The sequence below is a fragment of the Narcine bancroftii genome, chromosome 1 (genome assembly GCF_036971445.1).
Source record: "Narcine bancroftii isolate sNarBan1 chromosome 1, sNarBan1.hap1, whole genome shotgun sequence".
Taxonomy (NCBI): domain Eukaryota; kingdom Metazoa; phylum Chordata; class Chondrichthyes; order Torpediniformes; family Narcinidae; genus Narcine; species Narcine bancroftii.
The window spans coordinates 50,346,569-50,368,093 of NC_091469.1; the positions used below are offsets into that span (position 1 = coordinate 50,346,569).

At 39.9% G+C, this 21,525-nt stretch overlaps 1 protein-coding gene across 7 annotated transcripts in view; it reads left to right on the top strand.

The window, feature by feature from the left end:
- The window catches only part of focad (focadhesin), a 240,760-nt gene that overhangs the window by 152,633 nt on the left and 66,602 nt on the right, over positions 1-21,525 (top strand). For all 7 annotated transcript variants that reach the window (XM_069926741.1, XM_069926735.1, XM_069926745.1 and 4 more), the window contains 6 exons: positions 180-296; positions 6,734-6,972; positions 8,071-8,160; positions 10,277-10,424; positions 15,112-15,231; positions 20,325-20,447. In XM_069926741.1, the coding sequence (XP_069782842.1) occupies positions 180-296; positions 6,734-6,972; positions 8,071-8,160; positions 10,277-10,424; positions 15,112-15,231; positions 20,325-20,447 (837 nt within the window). The remainder of the gene's footprint in view (positions 1-179; positions 297-6,733; positions 6,973-8,070; positions 8,161-10,276; positions 10,425-15,111; positions 15,232-20,324; positions 20,448-21,525) is intronic.

Below are 21,525 nucleotides of genomic sequence, written 5' to 3' on the forward strand. Positions count from 1 at the left end.
AAAGTACTTGTAAAATATTTTGTACCATTTCCTTTATTCTCTTTTAAAGGTCAAATATTTTATAAGTATTTCCTCAAACTGTTGTGCATTGTCAAAACAGAAAATATGGGGGAGGAGATACAGGCTATATGGTCTTTTTATCTGTGCACTCCTGACACTCTCAATTATCATTTGTGTAGATCGGAGCTGAAATTTTGCCAACTAAGCATTGGATATCCATGGTGGTGGAGACGTTGCTGAGCATTGTTGATAGCCAGTACCGTCCAAAGGGCCGTATCTTCCCATGGTTCCAACATGTAAGTATGCCCTTGTTTAAACATATCATTTTTAGGCCTGAGTAAGTGGGCATGGCAATAATAATACATTTATGTATTAGACCATCGTGAGTGACATGCAAAAATCAAATAATAGAGACCTAAAATGAAAATATAGAAAAAAAACAAAATGGAAAGCTCCAGAGATAATTATTTGAGAACTAATATTGACCAAAAATGGTATTTTGAATTTCATACATTCATGTAGCAGAGAACAGACTGCAAACATTCAATATAAAGATGAAAATGTAAGCTGCCAGGCAAAATGAGCTATTTTCGTTTAGTTTTTATTGTATCGTTGTTCATTTCAATTCAATCATATACCCCTTTTACACAAATGATTAAAGCCGGGTATCAACTGCCTTTAGAGCGCTTCCCCTACTGTGTGAATGCATCAAAGGCGGAATGGGGGTCTGAACTTAACCAGCTTTAATCCGCCAAGGTAGGTAGTGTCAGAGATGGAGCAAGGCTGTACTGCACGTCCCGCCTCTTTTGCTACAGGAAGCTGGCTTGCTTTGTAAAAGGACTCACTGACTTTGCTTTTTTTCTGTTCTATGTGAGCAAGCAGGCCGGCTTCCAGAGATGGGTCATGTATATGGCAATAAAGTGGCTTTTCAATGTAAAAATGGCTACAGAAACATGGCTGTTTAAGGAAACAATGTCAATGATCATGTTTTCATGAACTAAAGGATTTTGGTAATACTGGAGCTGCAGTTAGATAGGAGAGACAAAAACAAGTTACCTTGATACCCACGATGCACCCTTTTCCCCAGGCACAAAAATCAATATCTTCATAAAAGTGCCAGATAAAATTCACCCAAATGCAATCTATCTTAAATGCATGAAACTCGGAGCTTAAAATGGAAGTAGTCGTTGATTTAAAAGGCATATCTGATATTAGGCCTTTTTAGACTGCAAAGTTGCGGTATTTCCATAGACACGACCCATCTTGGGAAACCAGCTTGCGTGTTCACACTGAGCACAAAAAGCTGGCTCTGTGAGATATTTCACACTGCAAGCCGGCTTCCTGAAGCAAAGGAGGCTGGACGTTGTTAGGTCTGCTTTGTTCATGAATGAGTGAGACAAACACCAGGCTGAGTCGAAATCAGGGTTCTTTGTTCTTTATTACCGGATTGTAACACTTGCGACTAACCATGTTAGTCGGAGAATGCATTCTGCCGTTATCAGCAAAATGGTGATTTTTTATACCCTTGGATACATGCTTAGAACATCATCATATCATTACTTGTCCAATGACTAAAACTGTTGCTATCCTTTCCCTGCTAGCTTCCTGCCTCTCAATCCATCAATGTCTCTCTTATCTTGTAAGTACAAGGATGCATTCACATCTTGTTACAGCCCTGTACAGGGTAACTCCTTACACATTCCCATCTCATGATGTTTTACCTAACAGGAGTACAAGGACACCTCCCCTTCTTGTTACAGCCCTGTACAGGGTAACTCCTTACACATTCCCATCTCATGATGTTTTACCTTATAACGTTTATCGCATCAATGTCAACGTCAACTGTGGCATAAAACATACATGTCCAGAAGTGTCATTGCTGCGCACTCAAATTGGCGGAAGAACAACTGATGTGTTTGATAGCTTTGTACATTCTGCGCTGTCTTAGAACTCAATCCAAGCTGCTGAGCGTCATAATCAAAATTATTAAGTAAGTGATGTCACAATCGTTAGAAGAACATCTTCGAACGATCAGAAACACAATTTTGAATTTCCTACACATTCATCACAGACTGAAAACACCATCATGAAATCATCAGCCCTTCCCATTTCGATCCAGCAAGATGGGTGTACCATTTTAGATGGGTCGCAGAGCGCTATACTCCACTGCTGGCAGTGCCCCTCTTGAAAGATCAAAGACGGGTGAGTTTGGATCCCTCCCCCCAATCTGCTTTTAATTTTTTTTTTACACAGAGCTTGAAGGCAGATAAAATCCGCCTTTCAAGCTCTGTGTAAAAGGGGTTAATGCATTTCCTGACAACAGCATTGACTTTGGACATGTCCTGAACCCTAACTCAGAGATGGAACTTATAGATTGACGCTTGTTCTCTGTTACACAGGCAAAGGGATCAGGGAAATGAATCAATCATCCAGTTTGTCAGAATGAGATTGTGTCTGACATGTTAATGTTGTGCGTGTATATGTGTGTAAACTGAGAGATTATTTTCATAGCCTAGTGTTGACTCATAAGATGGTTCTTACAATATTTGCTCAGTTAATGCAGAAATTAGCTGACCATCCAGAGATCTGGTAATTTTTCAAGAATTTTTTTCAACATATAATTAGTTTCTAAAACCAAAGAGTGATTGGCCTATATAATCTAATCATTTCTGGATACTGAGATTTCTCCTTGGAGTAACCCATATATTGAGAGTAGTAATAATTTGTTAGGCTCCATGGTTGTCAATCACTGCAAGTGCAGTTCCAGCCACAGTTTTCATGGAGCTGGTGAATTAAAATTTAGAGCATGCACATTATTTGCTTTTTTTTTATTTAAAAAAATGACTATTTTGTCAATATCCTAAATAAACCAGGTCAAAGTTTTGGCTTAATTTATTGAGGGCATCATGGATAATATTTATATAATGAAGGAAACAATCTTACAAATATTATTTTAAGATATCTTACAAGTTATCCTTCATATTTTTCAATACAACCAATTTATCCAACATTAACAACAGCTTGTGTTCATTTCACACTTTTTAACAAAAGCACATAAGTGGGTGAGCAAAATAAATTGTTTTTTTTTTGTTTTGTTTTGAATATTTTATTTTAAATTTTTAAAACCATAATAACATTGATTATAATAAATTCATATACAAAAAATATATAGGTAATAACAAACCCCGCCCCCCAAACCTCCCTCTCCCTCCCCACTAATACCCACCCTCCTTCCCCTATATCTACCCACTAAGAAAGTTTTTTTTAATGAGTTTAAGGATGAGAGAGAATGAGAGGATAAGGGTGGAAACATAGAGCATTGATTGTTGAATGCAATCATAAAAGAATGGTAACTAGTACTCTGCAAGAGTCCTAAGGTGAAGGAGTGGAGAGTTTTCTCACTGGAAGAAATTATATTGGGATGATCAGAAAAAGTGGCAGACCTAAAATTGAAAATGTTCAACATAAAGGCCTGCTGAGCCAGTATGTTATCAGGTATATGGGTAAAATGTGCAAATTACAACACTGCCAACAGAATTTTGGATGTGTTTAAGTTTGTAAAGGTGGTGATTGGAAGGCTGGTCAGGTAAGTAGTTGTGTTTCAGAGCTAACAAAGGCTTGGGTAAACTGAGACAAGACGAGATGGATATGGTGGAAAGGGATGGTGGCTTTAGTGATGGAGAGAATGTGGGTCCACAGCTTAAATCTGGGTCAAATCCTTCAGAAAGTGTTGAGATGGAATATGTTGCAAGAAGCTCCTGAACATAGTTGATAACAGGATCTGAAGAAAATATCTTTAGACTTCAGAACACTTAATAGGCCAAGTTGCTTCTCATCCAGTTATATAAGATGAGCCATATGCTTCATTTGGAGACATTTGATGGTGCAATACCTAGAGTTTTGACAGTATACAAGTAAAACCTGATTCCACATTATAGTCAATGTTGCTGAGCGGCACCAGACATATTGGAAGTATGAGAGGACAAGGACTGGCCCTTGGGGAAATTCAGAGTTTGAGGAACAAAATAAGCTATTACAGGTTTTCTGTTGCATTGACTGAACAGATAAAAATTGAACTATTTGTGTGCAGTTCCATGCACCTGAACAGAGGAGGATGGTTTGGACACCATGTCATCACATTAGAAAGGGCAAGGGGAATACTTCACCATGTGGGATAATTCTGATAATGACTTTGACAGTATAGACTGTAACAACAATGTAAGCTATTGGAAGTGTGCCCCTAAGCATCTTTAATTCTTGGTTGAGAACTTAATTTAGTTATTCGCAAGTTAATTATAGCCACCATTTCAACCACTTTTCAGATGTGTCACTGGTTAAATAGATTTTCTTTTGGCATTGAGTTAGAGAAAAGAAAATGCTGTCAATCGACTTGCTTTGGTATCCTTCACGTTTGGTGTTAGAAGCCCCTTTTCCACTGGGACAGCATCCATTTCACGCCAGGGATTAACCACCTCTACCCCTGGTGTTTGCTGGTGCCAGCGTGCTGATAAAACCAGTGGAAAAGGGACAGCAGAAAGTCACCCGTTTCCATTTGAAGGTAGAACACTCCAATCCCTGGGGATGAGTTGTGTTCAGTAGAAAAGCAATTAGTGTCCCAGTTAAGGGTGGCCCAATGGAAATGGCACAGTGAGCTTCTATCCTGGGACACTGCACAGCCAAGTAACTGGGATGCCAGTGGAAAACTCATCAGAGTTTCTACTCAGAATAAATTCCCAGTTTGTTTTTTGGTTCATCATTTCATCCACTTTCATCCAACCTAGACTGGAACATCATTTCCACTCTACCTTTGTATCCTCATCTCAACTTACTCAGTTTATTACATAAGGTAGCTTGGGCATTTTCACCAACTAATCAAATATTCATTTATGTCATTCAGAGTTGATCAACTGGACTTCCATAGGGACTTAAAATCAGTAAATTCCTTTCTGACATGCATATATATTTGCATATTCAATCAAACATAATTAACATGTAAATAACTATCTACGGATGGTAAATCAAGTGAATAATTTGAATTCTCCACTTTCAAGTAACCTATCATCTCCCTCAATTTCTTTCTCTCTTTTCATCCCTTCTCATCCAACCAACTCAAACAAACCTTTTCCATTCCCACCGACTGACACCTCTCACCCCTCCCACTGTATCCGCTTTTCCACTGTTCCCATTGGGCCATTATCCCTCCCTTGTGTGGTTCCACCTATCTCCTTCCTTCAGCAGCTATCTCCACCTTTCCCCTCCCTTTCCTAAATCTTCCCTCTCTCCCTTGCCCTGCTTTCACCCATAACTGTCTCCCAACTACACCACCTGACTCCATCTGTCCATCATCCTACACCCCCCTCAGACCATCTGTCACCTACTGATTCAAATCCTCACTTTTGCCTCCTGTTTTTCACCCATTTCTCAGAGGCAACCTTTCAACCTGAAATATCAATTATCCATTTTCCTCCATGGATGCTACCGGACCTGCTGAGTTCCTTCAGCAGCTTGTTTTTTGATGTAGCTTCTAGCTTCCATAGTCTGTTGTGTCGACTATAAAATGTGTTTATGATGCTATTGGTTGATATAATTTTGACTCAGACATTGTTGTATTTTTAAACCATATTCTGTATCTCTGTGAACAGATAAATGAAGTTTGTTTTTAACCTGCATTTAAAAAGCAGCAGGTACCCCTGTTTGTGCCTCATTGAAATTCTAGCCTCAAGTACACTTTCTGTAGTATATTCAATACAGGCCTTACCATCCAGCTCCTGCCTTAATTAGATGTTTTAAATTATCAATACTATTTCTCAGGAAGGGAAAACACCATCATAAAGAGCAGCAATTAATTGTAAGTAAATATCAAGTTACCAGGAATAATTTTTGGATTTCTTAAAACAAAGAATGCTACAATTGTATAAATAGCTTCCTTCCATTTAATAAGCTTGAGGTTTTCTGTTTTGTGAGTGACCAATAATGATGCCTTTGTTCTAACAATAATTTGCAGAGAAACACAAAAACTGCAGATGCTGGAATCTTGAGCAGACAGAGCATTGCTGAAAGAACTTAGCAGGTCAAACAGCATCCCTAGGAAGAAATGGTCAGTCAATGTTTTGGATGTGAACCCTTTATCAAGTTTGAAGGGATGATGTTACGTAATTAAAATGGGAGGCTTAGAGTTGATATGACATGATGGTGAGAGGTGGAAAGATGGGTGGAGAGAGAGACCATTGGGAAAGTGGAAAAATAAAGTTACCGAGAGGATGGAAAATATAAGTACAGGTGTATGTAAAGAGGTGATGGAAACAGTGACACCAGATGAAGCAGGGATTGATTACCTCAGATTAGAAAAATCATTGCTTGTGCTATTAGATCTAAGGTTGTCCAGAGGAGGAGGAATATAATTTGTTGCTCCTCAAGTTTACATTTGACCTCCCCGATAGTGGATGAGACCAAGAATAGATGTATCATTGTGGGAATGATTCAAGGAGTTAAAATAGTTAGCTACAGGAAGCTCAAGTTTAGCCCCACAGACAGTGTAGGGATTTGGCAAAATGGTAACCCAACTCATGTGAGTTCCTCCAGCAATTGTTTGTTTCAACAGCAACTTGCAGATACATAACATCTTAAAAGCATCCAATCATAATAAAGCAGATGCACAGAGTCTTGATGCAAAGAAAGGATGGAAAGAGCATGTTTTTACTGAGTACTTCACTATGTTTTCTGGTTTTCACAGAAATCATACTCTGGAGAGAGCACAGCCAGTGCCATTGCTCGTTCCTGTGCTGCTGTTGCTTTGACTCTTCTCGTGCCTGTTTTAATCACATCGCACAAAGAAAGTATTGAGGAGGTCCTTGGCATTTTCACTGCTGGCTTACCAGGAAGACCAAATGCCGACAAGTCTCAAGCTGTTCAGTTTCATACAGGACTTGCCATGGGAATGTTCCTATCACGCTTATATGAAGAGCGAATGAGGTAGTTGTCGAAGACTTGCATTGGCTCTTCTCTACATTTGCAAGGGTGCATAGTTGCCCGTCATTTGGCAGGAATTGGTCCAGAGTTGGGATTGTGTAGCCAATACAGAATACTGATGGTATAATTGCCTAATAGCAGGATACAACAGTTGACTAAAATTATGCATTATAAACAGGTGGGGAGGTGGTTTGATATAACAGTTCTTCGTTCTTTTTGGAAGCCAATTATAAATGAATAGTCAGAAAGAAATATTCACAAGATGCAGTGAAATTTTGAAACATTTAAGTTTTAGTCACTGATTTTGTTTTTTTTTATTTTCTTCTGGGGCAGCAGCGACAATGAGCTGATGTGCCGGGTCCCAGACAGGGCGTCGACAGGGCCAACGAGCAGCCGCGGGACAAGACTGATTTTGTTTTATAAAAAGCAGTTTAAAACATAGAAAAGAAAATAGTTACTTAAAACCATAGGATTCCCAATGTGAGTCAGGTGAATTGACAGATATTTCACTCTTCAGTGTAGCTGTGTCTTTTAATCATGACCACTTCACTGTAGAAATTAAACATGTGTTATTTGAGCTGCAATTCAGGTGGAAAGATTTAATAATTTTAAAAATTTCAACGGAGCTATTGCAACCCTTTGAAGTTGTAATTTAACATTAAGACATTTTTAATTAAAAGCATGAAAGAGGAGAATTCAAAATCAAAAAAAATGAGATGGTAACTTGGAAATGCGCCTGAAGTAAATCTTAAAATTATAGTACTGAGAAGATCAACAGGTAATTCGCATCTCAAATGCAAAACATTTCTTAAATATCCTATCAGGAAGTTTACAAGCATAATATTCAATATTGAATGAAAATTCTGACACTTTCAATGAAATAGCAATGATAGTTGCAAGAACCACTATTTGGAATTAGTTTATTTTGAACTTAACCTTTTATATCCTGCCATAATTTATTTTGGTCCAGTTGCAGTTAACAAACATAGCGTGCATTGTTTCAAGGTATTTAACGGCAGAATTTACAGAATGCATCCAATCAGGATTTGAGTATGAAATGATTTATGTAAATTTAAAGCCAACTCTGATTTTTGTTTGCAGCGATGTTTCAGCACAGAAGATGAACTTACTGCTCATGAAATCTCTTGATGCATTGGAAAAAAGTTGCTTTGATGTGAACCTGGATTACAAGTAGAGTTTACATTTTTTAAATAAATTTACTAAAGAACTATATTAATTGATGAACATATTGAAAAATGAGCAAGTATTTTTAATATACATGATAAATTCTTTATACTTGGATTTTTTTGTCTTTATATCTCAACAATAATGAACTTGGAACTTAGCTCAGTCCTCAGTTATATAAAGTTGAAAATGATGATCTGGAGGTACAATTTCACCTCTGGCAACTTGTATTTAATTTTTTTTTTAATTTAGACATACAGGCCATTTCAGCCCAATTTTACAGCCCATTAACCTACACCCCCAGTACATTTTGAATGGTGGGAAAAATTATTGGTTTACACTGTGTACAGTTTGTTATTTGCACTACCAATTAGGGGTAATTCTGCCACACCATCAGGATAAAGGAATCCCAGGGTTGTAGGTGATGTCATGTATGTACTCTGACAATAAATTTGTAATCTGAAACCAGAGCCCCTGGAGAAAACCCATGCAGATGCGGGAAAAACATACAATCTCCTTACAGTCAACGTGGGATCCAAACCTCCAGTCCGGTCCCGATTGCTAGCGCTGCAAAGGCGTTACACTAACAACGAACCACTACGAGAACCGTGCTGCCCCATTATTGGTCATTTTCTACGTCAATACTAAAATTGCAATTTTGAGTCAGAATTAATGGTTTATGCAGTAATGGACATTTACCTTGTCTACTTTTTAAACAAGGGAATTTCAAATATGTCAAGAGCAGCAAGAAGGATGTTTTAATAATTGAATGAATAAAAAGCCAATGGACTGGAAACTCATTTAATGTTGCATTTGCTAAACAACCATTAATATACAGGCTGTCTGTGGTACTTCCCTGAGAAATTTGGTTCAATGTACCACGGCCATGTTAGTTATTTTATTTCTGGGAGTGAATTTTTTCATAGTTATGCACAAAGCATTGTGAAACAGTGTGGAATTTTAAGCTTCATTCAATCTAATGGCTCAGATCAAAAATTGGCCTTCTGTTACCCTTAGGTTTGAACCATCTTTAAAAACTAAATAGTCAGTCTAGCAAAACTCAAACATCCCTTCTGTTTTGTTGATTGCATTTCTCAGAAATCTGGAAAGAAATTGTTACTGGGCAACACATGAAATAGAACTTGTAATCAATAAATATTCCAGATGCTCGAAAATAGAAACAAGAACAAAAAGTACTGGAAACGTGGGTCAAGCAATATGTGTGGGAAGAAAAAGAGATTAAGGCTTTTAAAATGACTACAAGAAATATTAATCCAAGCAATATAGCACATTTAAATGTGCATGTACATTTCAGCCTCGTTTTCTTGCTCCATTATAAGTTTGAGATCTTGACAGGATTATGACTGCCACATCATCACCTCAGCACGCTATACAGAATAGTTGCAGTAAATGAAGATTTATACTTGAGAACATTTAGTTTTGTTGGTTTTTCTGAAATGTCAACCTTTTCACTCATTTCAGTAGACATGAATAATAACATTTTGAATGACTCAGAAATTAAATAATAAAATGACGACTCCTCGTTGTCTTCCCAATGACACTCGAGAGTGCACTTGCTGTGCACGTTCTGCACGACTGAGCTGATTTTCCAGCTCTATCTTCAATGTTGTTTTATGATGCACGATTACTCAACACTGATCTCTCATGGGAACAGGGTACTCGGTGACTACTTGGCAGTTTCATATTTCACTGGAACGAATTAGCTAAATACAGTAGTTCATAACTTTAATTTTATTGTTTTGTAGCGGCAGCTACGCAAAATGAAACTCACAACCATCATGTTGGGGGTTTCACGACTTTATTTCAAACTTCGCGTACGCCCCTTTAGGGGTAACGTGAGCTCCACCCCCACTCGGGCGGTGACATTGTCACGCTTGCCCGAGGCACGCGCTCTGTTCAAACCACGCGGCACGGAGGTCCCTCGATGGCGCCATCTTCTCGCGGCTGCCCCGCCGGTGCGGTGGTACAGGCAGGGCCGGTTCGCCACGAGTATGTGCGCCATCACAGTTTGTTGATATAAGTAAATATGGAACAGGTAATGAAGCAGTCTCTCAGCTTTCAGTGATGATTCTAATACTTAGTGTGTTTTTTATTTTGATAGTACAGGATGCATCTTGGGAGTTGGCCTGGTTCTGTCCCTTATGAGTCACAACAGCCAAACAGAATCCCGTGTGCATGTTTCTGTCACCCTTGGGAAGCTCTGTGCTAGCTTGGATGAAAGTTTGACTCAGAGCAGGGTACTGCAGGAGGTAGGTTGGTTCAAAGATGTCATGTTCATGTACAGAAAGAAAGACTGAATCTTTTCTCATCTCTATCCGTATCAAATGTATCAGTTACAGTTTTTCATGTTGCAATTGAACTGAAGTAAATACAGTACAACTCTGACTATCCAAAATAGTCGGGTCCGGGCCAATTGGTTTTTTTCAGAGAACAGGTCATTTTTTAAAAACAGTCCAGTCGCCACAGCAAATCGCTTGTATCAATGTTTAAACAACGACAATCAACAAGGGAATGCTTTTTAAACATTAAAATAACGTTTAATTCTCACCAAAAAAAATACTGGCCACTGCTGATCCTCAACACAGATCAACTGCGCCACTGATCCCCAGGGAGGCTTCTTGGGCTGGTGGAACACCCACTGGCAAGTCGGCAGGCTCCTACCTCCCCGGTCACCAGAGCTTCTGACTCCCAAGTCCTGACTCCGAATCCTACCCTAAGCCTACTGCACAGGCACACTGGAGAGTCCAGTTTGTGTGTGCAGTAGTTGACTGAGGGAAGGGTTCAGTGTCGGGAGCTCCATTGTGCTGAGGAGTGAGGGAGGAAAGGGAAGAGAGGGAAGGAAGGAGGGTGAGAGAGGGAGAGAAGGGAATGGAATGCCACTTAGCCCAAGGTCCCACTCCTGCCCAGGAGGCCACTCTTCTTGATGATGCCGGGACAAGGGATTCTTCCGACCGTTTGCAGCTGGGAGACAGTGGCACCCAGTTTGAGGGGGAGAGTTGGAGAGAAAAGTGAATAGGGGAAGGTAAAGAAGAAATTTAAAGAGAGAGGGGAGGGAGTTACCTAAAACAAAGACAATCGTCTTTCTAATTTCATGTCAAGTGAAGTTTTTTTCAACCTGTGAGGTCAGTTCGCTCTGAAAAGTTTTCAGATAAAAGAGGATTTCTGATTTGTTTCGGATATCCTCATTTATCTGAAATTTTTTTTAAAAATTTGGATAAATGAGAATTTCGTAGAATCCAATTTTGGATAATCGGAGTTGTACTATATATGATAATTTGGGCTTAAAATTCAGCCGCAGACTCATGGGAGCTTTGAAGATAGGAGTTGATGGGGGCCAGATGAGAAAATAAGATTCCTAGATCTTTCTGCCCAACTCAACCCCGCACACCCTTTCCCCACCAACTGCTGGAATATTCTTGCAGATGCTGACAGCTTGCTCCATCCAAGTAATCATGCCCTTTTGCTATCATTTGGAATAGTACTGGCAAGTGATAATTCTGATCCATTATACTAAATCTATTACAGCCAAATCCAGTAAAACCCCTGGTGTCCAGCACCTATGGGGATTGGTGGATGTCAGATAAGTGAATTTGCCGGTTGCTTGAGATTGTGTGTTGAGTGGTTTGGCAAGCTGACTGGTAGAGGTTGCCAGTTTTAACCTTTCATATTTTTTATCTATTTATTTTCTGCAATTTTTTTTGTCAGTTGCTTGAGTTTCAGATAATGGGGATTTTACTGTCTACGAAATTTTAAGGAAAAGGGTTTTAATGACTGAGGTTGTGGATTACGACCTTTTATGAACTAATTTTGCTGTTTTAATAACGACACTTTCACTCTATTTCCAAAGCAGAAATTGTATAATATTCCATCTTCATCCTTTTTTTTCCTTATTGACATGTTGCCAATTGGTCAGATTAACCATAGAAATACTTGACCTCTACTCTAACATTATGACTTCAGATTTGAGTTTTCTAGGAACCCAATAAACCTTTACAAACAGCAACTATTGTTTTGACTTCTGTCGCAGAAAACAGTAAGAGCTACCAGGTCAGAGGAATATTGTTGTCTTTAGTTATCCACCAGATTACAAATCATCCCTTCAATGATACTCAGTCAAAATTCTGGACTTTAGGAGGTTGGTGGGCAGTTAAATAGAAAGGAACTGATGGCTAAATTTCATGTGCCTTTCTAATTTAAATTGTAGATGGAGCTGCCAGGAAAAAAATTAGCCCAACTCTTCCATGAACCTTAGCATATTAGACTTGGCTTGTTCTATACTTGATAGTGAAATTCTAGATCAACAAGATTCTTTATAAGTTTGAGGCACCTCCTGCCCTCGACTTGCACCATCTCACAGAATGACAGCATGGATACCATAAGTCCCAGTATGTCCATGTCGAGGACCAGATGGTGTGACAGTGGTTGAATGGCAGGCCGCACGGATGCTACCATAAATGAAATAAATAGATGAATAGATGGATGCGATTAATACGATGATGCATTTCAGGTCAGGGAAGGCATCTTCCAATCTGGAAATGCACCAAAAATTACAAGCTAGTCATTAAAATGGCTGAATTTTAAAAAAACATAAAAGTCAAAAAGGAGAAAAGTTAGTCTCAATTAAAACAATTTTGCCAAAACAGGCAGTAATGAGAGAGGGTGAATGTCACAGTGGAGAGGTGGAATGCCACACAAAGAGAGAGTGAGCCTCACACAAAGAGAGGGGGCGCTCGTGCAAGAGAAGATGAGTCAGACACAAAGAGAGGAAGTGAGTGAGAGAGAGACACACACACACACACACACACACAGATAGGAGGAGCCACACACAAAGAGAGGGATTCACACACCGAAAGAGGGAGTCCAACACAGAGAGGCAGATGATTGCAGAGAGATGAGGAGTCACACAGAGAGATGGTGTCATATACACATAGAAAAAGTCTCACATACAGAAACAGGAAGTGAGAGAGAGAGGAAGAGAAGCATCACACAGAGATAAGCTGGAAAGGGTGTTACAGAAAGAGGTTGTGTTGTTGAGAGAGAGAGAGAGAAGGTGGATTCTCACAGACACATATCTCTCACAGAAGAGATGGTTCTCATGCAGAGAAGAAGGCTCTCACAGACAGCAGAATAATGTCACTGTGAGAGGGGAAAATGACACTGTGAGAAGGGGGAGAACGACACTGTGAGAAGGGGGAGAATGACACTGTGAGAAGGGGGAGAATGTTACTGTGAGAAGGGAGAACGACACCAAGAGAGGGGGGGGGTAGAATGACACCGTGAAAGGGGGGGTAGAACAACATAGTGAGATGGGGTAGAACAGCATCGTGAGCAGGGGGTGAATGACTCCGTAAGAGGGGGGGAGAATGTCACCAGGGAGTCTCCAGTGCAGAGTGGGGGAGACTCACACAGAATGGGGGAAGGAGGAGGAGAGAGCTGCACGCAGGAGGAGGAGAGGCCATGCACGGGGGGCGGGGCATGGGGTGAGAGTCGCGAGCACGAGCAGACGAAGGTAGCCACGCACCAGGCTGGATGAATTTGGATCGCAGGCTGTAGGTTCCCACCCCTGTCCTAGATCATAGAACATTACAGTACACTACAGGCCCTTCAGCCTCTTAAACAGATATCCTCTGGTATTTACTATTGTTGCCCCAGAAAAAGTTGCTGGTTGTCCACCCTCATAATCGTCACATACCCTGTTCTCAGGAGAACAAATCAAACTTACTCAGTTCAAACTGATACATGTCACTAAAGGCCCTCATCCGTGGAATTATTATTTTGATGGGTTTTTTTTTGCATCCTCTCCAAAGCCCTTACATCTTTCATTAAGTGTGACGCTCAGAACTGGACGGTACTCCAGTTGTAGCTTAAATAGTCAGCAGAGCTCAATCATAATAACCTTAGACTTGGACCCTTGCCTTTTTTTACATTCTTTTTAATCATTTTCTCAACCTGTCCTACTTTGTCTGAACTACAAACCTCTTTGTTCTTGCACCCCAAGCAGTAATAACACCATGACTAATTGCTCCAATGCTGTTAAATTTTACCAAACCTTCCACCCATCCATTCCTAGTTTGGATATGCAACCAGAAAAAAATGTGGCCTCTGGCAACAGTAGATAAGCTGGTAATTTTAACATGACCTCATTGAATTGAAATGCTTCATTGACCTGAGTTGAAAAGAGACATTTGTGTATGTGTGTTTTTGATTTTACTTAATCTGAATATTTTCAGTTCAATTCTCCAACTTCAAGGTGCATGCTTTACATTTTCCACCAACATTTTTAATTTTTTTATTATTTAAATCACAACAGTTTTGAAATGCTTCTGATTATCAAAGACATTTAGAAATCATTAATAAAAAACTAATAGCCATCAGGGATTTTGATGGTGGGGTTGATGGCCCACCACCTGAGAATCTGGTTGTCACATGCAGGCATCTCCACTTCATAGCACAGTTCTTTCAAATGGTGAGGGCTCTGATTTGACACCTGAGGCTGTATGCCATGGAATGTTGGGTGAGAGAGTGAGGAGGGCTGAAGGGAGAGCAAGGTTAAGAACATGCAATGAGTTGAATCAAACATGATATTAGCATGTTTAGTCATCTTTATTTTGAATAGTAAGTTATTACAAGTGTTTATTGTTAATTTCCTATAATTTCTTTATAAATTTCTCTGATCTTGCTATGCAAGGTTTTATACATTTAATCTCTTTGTACTATTCAGTGCCATAAAGGAGAGAAACTCCTTCATCTGACCCTCGGTGCATCAGATTTATTTATGATTGCAGTTGTTATTAATGTGAAAAGACTCTTGTTTTTTTTTAAAAAAAACTTCTTATTTCCCTTTACGGATTTAAACTAAGTTACTGGATGAGTCTCAATCCAAAGAGAAGTAAAACATGACGCCAAGGAGATGGTCTTAATGTTAATCTTTTTCAGGTTCTGGCATATTCAGTGGCATGTGTATGCATTTCTGCTTTCAATGCTGGTATCATACAGCCGAATGAGGCAGAAGAGATCATGAATAAACTGCGAACTTTGACGGAACAGAGCCAACAGGTCAGTCATTTATCAGCTGTTTTCATGTATTCACATCTACACAAATCTACAAATTCATACTTAATTATAAAGTCAATACTGAACCTTCCTTGGGAAACCCGAAACCAGAATTTCCAAGTCCGAGCTCTTCACAATCTGCCATTTCCAGACCAGTGGTAGAATTTTGAAATAACTTTCTTTAAAAAAACAAGAGAAAAGTGGTCCAAATTAACAAAAATAAAATTGATCGTAATAGTTCATATTCATTCACTGAATAACTTTTTTACTGAGTATTTCCACTCTTCTCTTGTGGATATACGCCTCTTGGTTAAAACTTGAGGCAAAAGCCCTTTTCCTGAATTTTGTGTTTGATGTTGCCTAGCAATTGGACACTCAGCAGGGCGAGGGACCCAACATATGCATTGTGACAGTTTGCAAAATTGCATCTTAAGGTTTTGGTGGATTTGCAGTGTGCAAACCATTGTCATATGGTTCATGTAGGGACCATTGACATAGGTAGGAATGGTGAGGAGATCCTGCTAGGAGAGTTTAGGGAGTTAGGTGCAAAGTTGAAGCACAGGACCATCAGGGTGATAATCTCAGGATTGCCACCTGTGCCACGTGCTGGTAAGGCTAGAAACAGACATGTGAGTATGGGAGTGTGACACAGAACTGAAATGGTTGGATACTAGGAGGTCTCTGTCACTGTTGCAGATGGAGTGAAGGTGTTCAACTAAGTGATCTCCCAATCTGTGCCCAGTCTCTCCAATGTAGAGAAGGCCTGCGGATACGTAAGTGAAGTGTTTTTTTTCACTTGAAAGGTCTGTTGAGGCTCCAGACTGTGGTGAGAGAGACGTGTGAGTGCAAGTGTTCAACCTCCTGCAGCCACAGGGGAAGGTGCCAGGGGGAGATTGGTGGGGAGGGATGAGTGCACAAGAGAGTCGTGGAGGCAGAGAGGGGAAGATGTGTCTGGTAGTGGGATCCATTTGTAAGTGCCGGAAATTTTGGAGGATAATGTGTTGAATGCGGAGGCTGATGGGGTAGTAAGGATAAGGAGGATTCTGTTTGTTGCAGCTCAGGGCAGGGGAGCCAGGTCAGATGCATGGGAAATGGAGGAGGGCTGAGTTGATGGTGGCAGAAGGGAAGCTATGTTTGTGGAAGAAGGCAGACATTTCAGAACATCTGGAATGGAAGACCTCATCTTGGGAACAGATATGGTGGAGACTGAGAAATTGAGAGAAGCGGATAGAATTCTTGGAGGGGACAGGGTGTGAGGAAGTGTGGTCAAGGTAGTTGTGGGAGTTGGTGGGTTTAAAATATATGTCAGTGGAAAGCTTGTCTCCCGAGATGGAAACAGAGAGATCCAGAAAGGGGATAGTGTTGTTGGAGAAGGATCAAGTGAGTTTGTGATCAGGGTGGAAGTTGGCCACAAAGTGGATGAAGTTGACAAGCTCATTGCAGGTGCATGAGCTATTAATTATTTGTCTGCATAACTCAATCAGCTAATGTTTGTGAAAGGATAAATCTCATGCTGCAGAGCTAATATGTTAAAGACCTTGCATATGTATTTAGTTCCGCTTACCTTGGGAGTAGCATTCGTTCTTCAGAATCAGAAACCTGTTTCTGAGTTGTGAGCTTGCATTCTAGACTCTGCTTTAGTGTCTATGTTTGTTCTTCTCTGAGATGCTATCTGTTGGCTGAAGCATTAATCAGAAAACTTGTCAACTCATTCATGTGAAGGTAAAAAGATCTCTTGACACTACTAAGACCTAGAAGACCCTGTCCAACATTCTTGCAGCAACTAATAGCTCCAAAAATAAACAGCTTTTTGTCAAGTAAAGCTTTGTTTTGTGATATCCTGAGAATGTAACTAGATGCAATATAAATGCAAAGTTTTTTTTAAACGTAGACTCACAATGGATTATGTCCCAAGTGCTGACAGCCTCATGATATCCATTTAAATGACAATTTTTCATTAACCCAAGTACTGTTTTGAAATGCTATTCAGTATGTCATTATTGAACGTAATCAATTTCTCTTTGGGCATTGCATGCAAGTTTTATACCAGAAGTATTGGACAATAGGAGAAGCACCTGATCTTTTGTCCTAGCTTCAAACAATAGGACACGTTTGGCATATATATCTTGGGAGCAAGACATACCACCACATGAGCACTTAAGTGCTCCACCACTTATGAAATGGTCTTAAATGGCCTGGTGTCATGAATGTACAAATGTAAAGCATAATTTGTCTTTTATATATGTGGATTAACAACACAAGAAGTTAATGTATCGTTTAAGTCTTGGTTAATTAACTAAATTATTATCTTCAAGCCTTGTTACTCATAATTCAGAATTCTAATTTATTGTCAGAGGACACACATGGCATCACCTACAACCCTGAGATTCTTTTTTTCTGCAGGCGAGGCAGAATTACCACTTATTGGTAGTGAAAAAAATAACTGTACACATGCAAACAAATAAACAAATGTAAAAAACTGTGCAATCAGACAGGAAAAAGAAACAGTAAAGTGCAAAAGTAAGAGTCCTTAAATGAGTCCCTGATTGAGTTTGTCGTTGATAAATCTGCAGTGGAGGGGTAGCCGCTGTTTCTGAACCTGGAGGTGCAAGTCTTGTGGCACCTGCACCTCTTTCCTGATGGCAGCAGTGAGACCAGAGCATCCTCTGAGATAGTGACTCCCAAGAACTTTAATTTGCTCACCCTCTCCATCTGAAGTCAACAATCAGCTCCTTGGTTTTGGTGCTATGAGTGCAAGGTTATTGTTGGTGCACCATTCAGCCAAGTTTTCAATCACCCTCCTGCATGCTGACTCATTGCCCTTCTTATACAACCTACTACTGTAGTATCGTTGGTGAATTTGTAGATAGTGTTGTTGTTGTAATGAGCCACACAATCATAGATGTTTAGTGAGTAGAGCAGGGGTCTATGTGCTCTGGTACTGATGGAGCTTGTGGAGGAGATATTCTTACCAATCTTCACTGATTGTGGTCTGTAGGTGAAGAAACAAGGATCCAATTGCACAGTGGGGTGTGAAGTCCCAGGTCATGGAGTTTGCTGATCAGTTTTGAGGGGTGATGGTGTTAAATGCCAAAATGTAGTCAATAAAGAGCATCCTGATGTATGCATCTTGGCTGTCCAGGTGTTTTAGCGCTTTGTGTCGATTCAGTGAGATGGCATCTGCTGTAGACCTGTTGCTACAATAGGTCAATTGGAATAAATCCATGACACCACTGAGACAGGAGCTGATATGCTTCAACACCAGCCTTTAAAAACAGTTCATACGGTTGATGTGAGTGCCACTGGGTCGATAGTCATTTAGGTAGGTTACCACACTCTTCGTGGTCACTGGTACGCTTGATTCCTGTTTGAAACAGGTGGGTTGGGTTCCATGCATTGCTAGAGTGAGATTTTGAAGAATAACCCAATGAAACACGTTCTCTGGTCCTTGGTGCAAAAAACATGCAGACACGCATACAGTCATAACACACATACATACATACATACATACAAATGATACATATGCAGTACATATATACATATTTAAAAATGAATAAATATTATTTCATAAATACTGGAGTCTCAGAGGGCTTGTATAAGCAGTTCATTTTGATAATTTAGCAGTCCCACTGGCTGTGAGAAGAAGCTGTTTCTCAGCCTGATGGTTCTGGCTCTGATACTCCTCTATCTTTATACTGACAGGAGTAGCTGAAAGACGCTGTGTGCAAGGAGGTAGGGGTCTTCAACGTTTTTGCGAGCCCTTGTCAAAACAACAATCCCTGTAGATCATGTCAATAGGGGTGAGGGAGACCCCAGCGATCCTCTCCGCTGCTTTGTGGTCCTGTGGATTGACCTCCAATCCAATGCTCTACAGCAATGATTTTCAAACTTTTTCTTTCCATTCACATGCCACCTTAAGTAATCCCTATGCCATAGGTGCTCTGTGATTAGTGAGGGATTGTTTAAGGTGGTATGTGAGTGGGAAAAAAAGTTGAAAACCACTGCTCTAGACCCAATTGTTACTTAAATATTTTGCTAGAAAAATTATTATTGGCCCATTTCCTTTGGAGTAATGAAACTGTACACATAACAAGTCAATTAGGAACAATTAAAACAGTGGTTTTCCAACTTTTTCTTTCCACTCACTTACCACATTAAGCTATCCCTTGCTAATCACAGAGCACCTATGGCATTGGGATTACTTAACGTGGTATGTGAGTAAAAAAAAGTTTGAAAACCATTGCTCTACAGCAACCGTACCCCACTATGATGCAGCAGGCCAGGACATGCTCAATAGAACACCTGTAGAATGCTGACAGCATTGTAGCCAGTAGCCTTGCCTGCCTCAGTCCTCTCTCTCTCTCTCTCTCTCTCTCTCTCTCTCTCTCTCTCTCTCTCACACACACACACACACACACACACACACACACACACACACACATTCTCTCTCACACATACAAGATCAATACTTGAATACTTTGTGGAAATTATGATTGCACAAGATTTCAATACTATGATTTTACAAGTTTGGGCACATGCTCTTGTGATCATCTAAGCTGCACAATCCATCCTGTCTGATCATTTCTTAACTAACACACTCCTTTCCAACTATTACCCATAGCTGTGTAATTTTTCTTGGAAAGATCAAAATACACAGAGAAAACCAAATCCCAAAAGTGGAAAAAATACTCAGAAAGTTTTTATGAAAACCAGGGTGTAAGATTACCCTGTGAGTAAATTGGATTAGGTGGCAACATCAGTAGAAGTGATCAAAAGATCACGGAGCCAAGTCCCTTGATGCCTTGTGTAAAGAGTGAGAATTTGGATTCATAGCTTGAAGACACTTCACGGGAAAACTCTTTTGATTTACCACATCACAGTGTTCAGTAAACTATGTTTAGTGGAAATTTAAAACACTTGCGTTGATTTATTTTGACCATGTTTTTCAGATTGTCACATGCAAGCAAATTAGTGAACAGACCACCACAGAATACAAAACAATTTGTTCATCTTATGTTTCTTATTCACTTTCAATCTGACCCAAGCCATGAATATCATGTACCTTGAATGTCACTGTTGCATTTGTGTATTTTCAGACTCCAGGCTTTGCAATGGCTTTGGGAAACGTTGTCCATGGGTTGGCAGTTTGTGGGCATGGCAAGGCTGAAGATCTTCAGAACCGATTGCTTTCTGCTTGGTTGAAAATTCTTCTTGCCGAGGTTAGATGTTGCTAATAAGTGATTCACAATTGAGTGAATTTAGGCATGTATTTATCTCTCTGTGAGTCTTCAGTAATGTTGCAGATAAATATTGACAAATATAATGCTAACTGCTAAGGAGTCTTTGTTCTTGTACTTTTAACACGGAACCGCTGCTGTTTTGTGGTAATAATACTGAGATGAGCAACAAACGCTGGCCTTCCCAGCAACACCCGCATCTCATGAATTAATAGAGAAAAAATAGTAGGTCGATTGAATTTAACAATGATCAAGATGTTTTTGGTCAGAAGAATGGGAAGAGACAGCATAAAACAAAATATCAAGTTTTATAGGCGTTGAATTGCTCTTTGTCATGTGTTGCAAGATGGAGTGAAATTTCTTTTATAGTTTGTGTGCTATCCAGACAAGTAATCCACACTTGGGTACAACAGATAGTGCAAAATAAAACTAAAGTGCATATTATAGTGTTGCAGGAAAGAAGTTCAGTTGAAACATTGCCACATTTTACATATTAAAGGCCCACTCAGTAGTGTAATAACAGCGGAGAACAGAGGGATGGAATCTATGCCCACCATACTTTCCAAATATATAAATAAATACAGAAGGTTTAAGTCCATGAATTTAAAAAAAACATGGATAACTAGTGGAAAAGCAAACTGTTTTTTAGACAATAGACAATAGGAGCTGGAGTAGGCCCTTCGGCCCGTCGAGCCAGCACTGCCATTTTACAGATCATGGCTGATCACTACCATCAGTACCCCTTTCCAGCCTTATCCCCATAACCCTTAACTCCTTTGCCCACTAGAGTCTTATCTAACTCTCTTTTGAACATAATCAGCGAATCTGCCTCTACCACCCTCTGTGGCAGAGCATTCCACAGATTCATACTTCTCTGGGTAAAAAAATGTTTACTCATCCCCGTCCTAAAGGGCCTACCCTGTATTCTTAAACTATGCCCTCTAGTCCTCGTCTCCCCCATCATTGGGAACAAGTAATCCGACTTCACCCTGTCTATCCCCCTGATAATTTTGTATACCTCAATCATGTCCCCCCTCATCCTTCTAAACTCCATCGGATA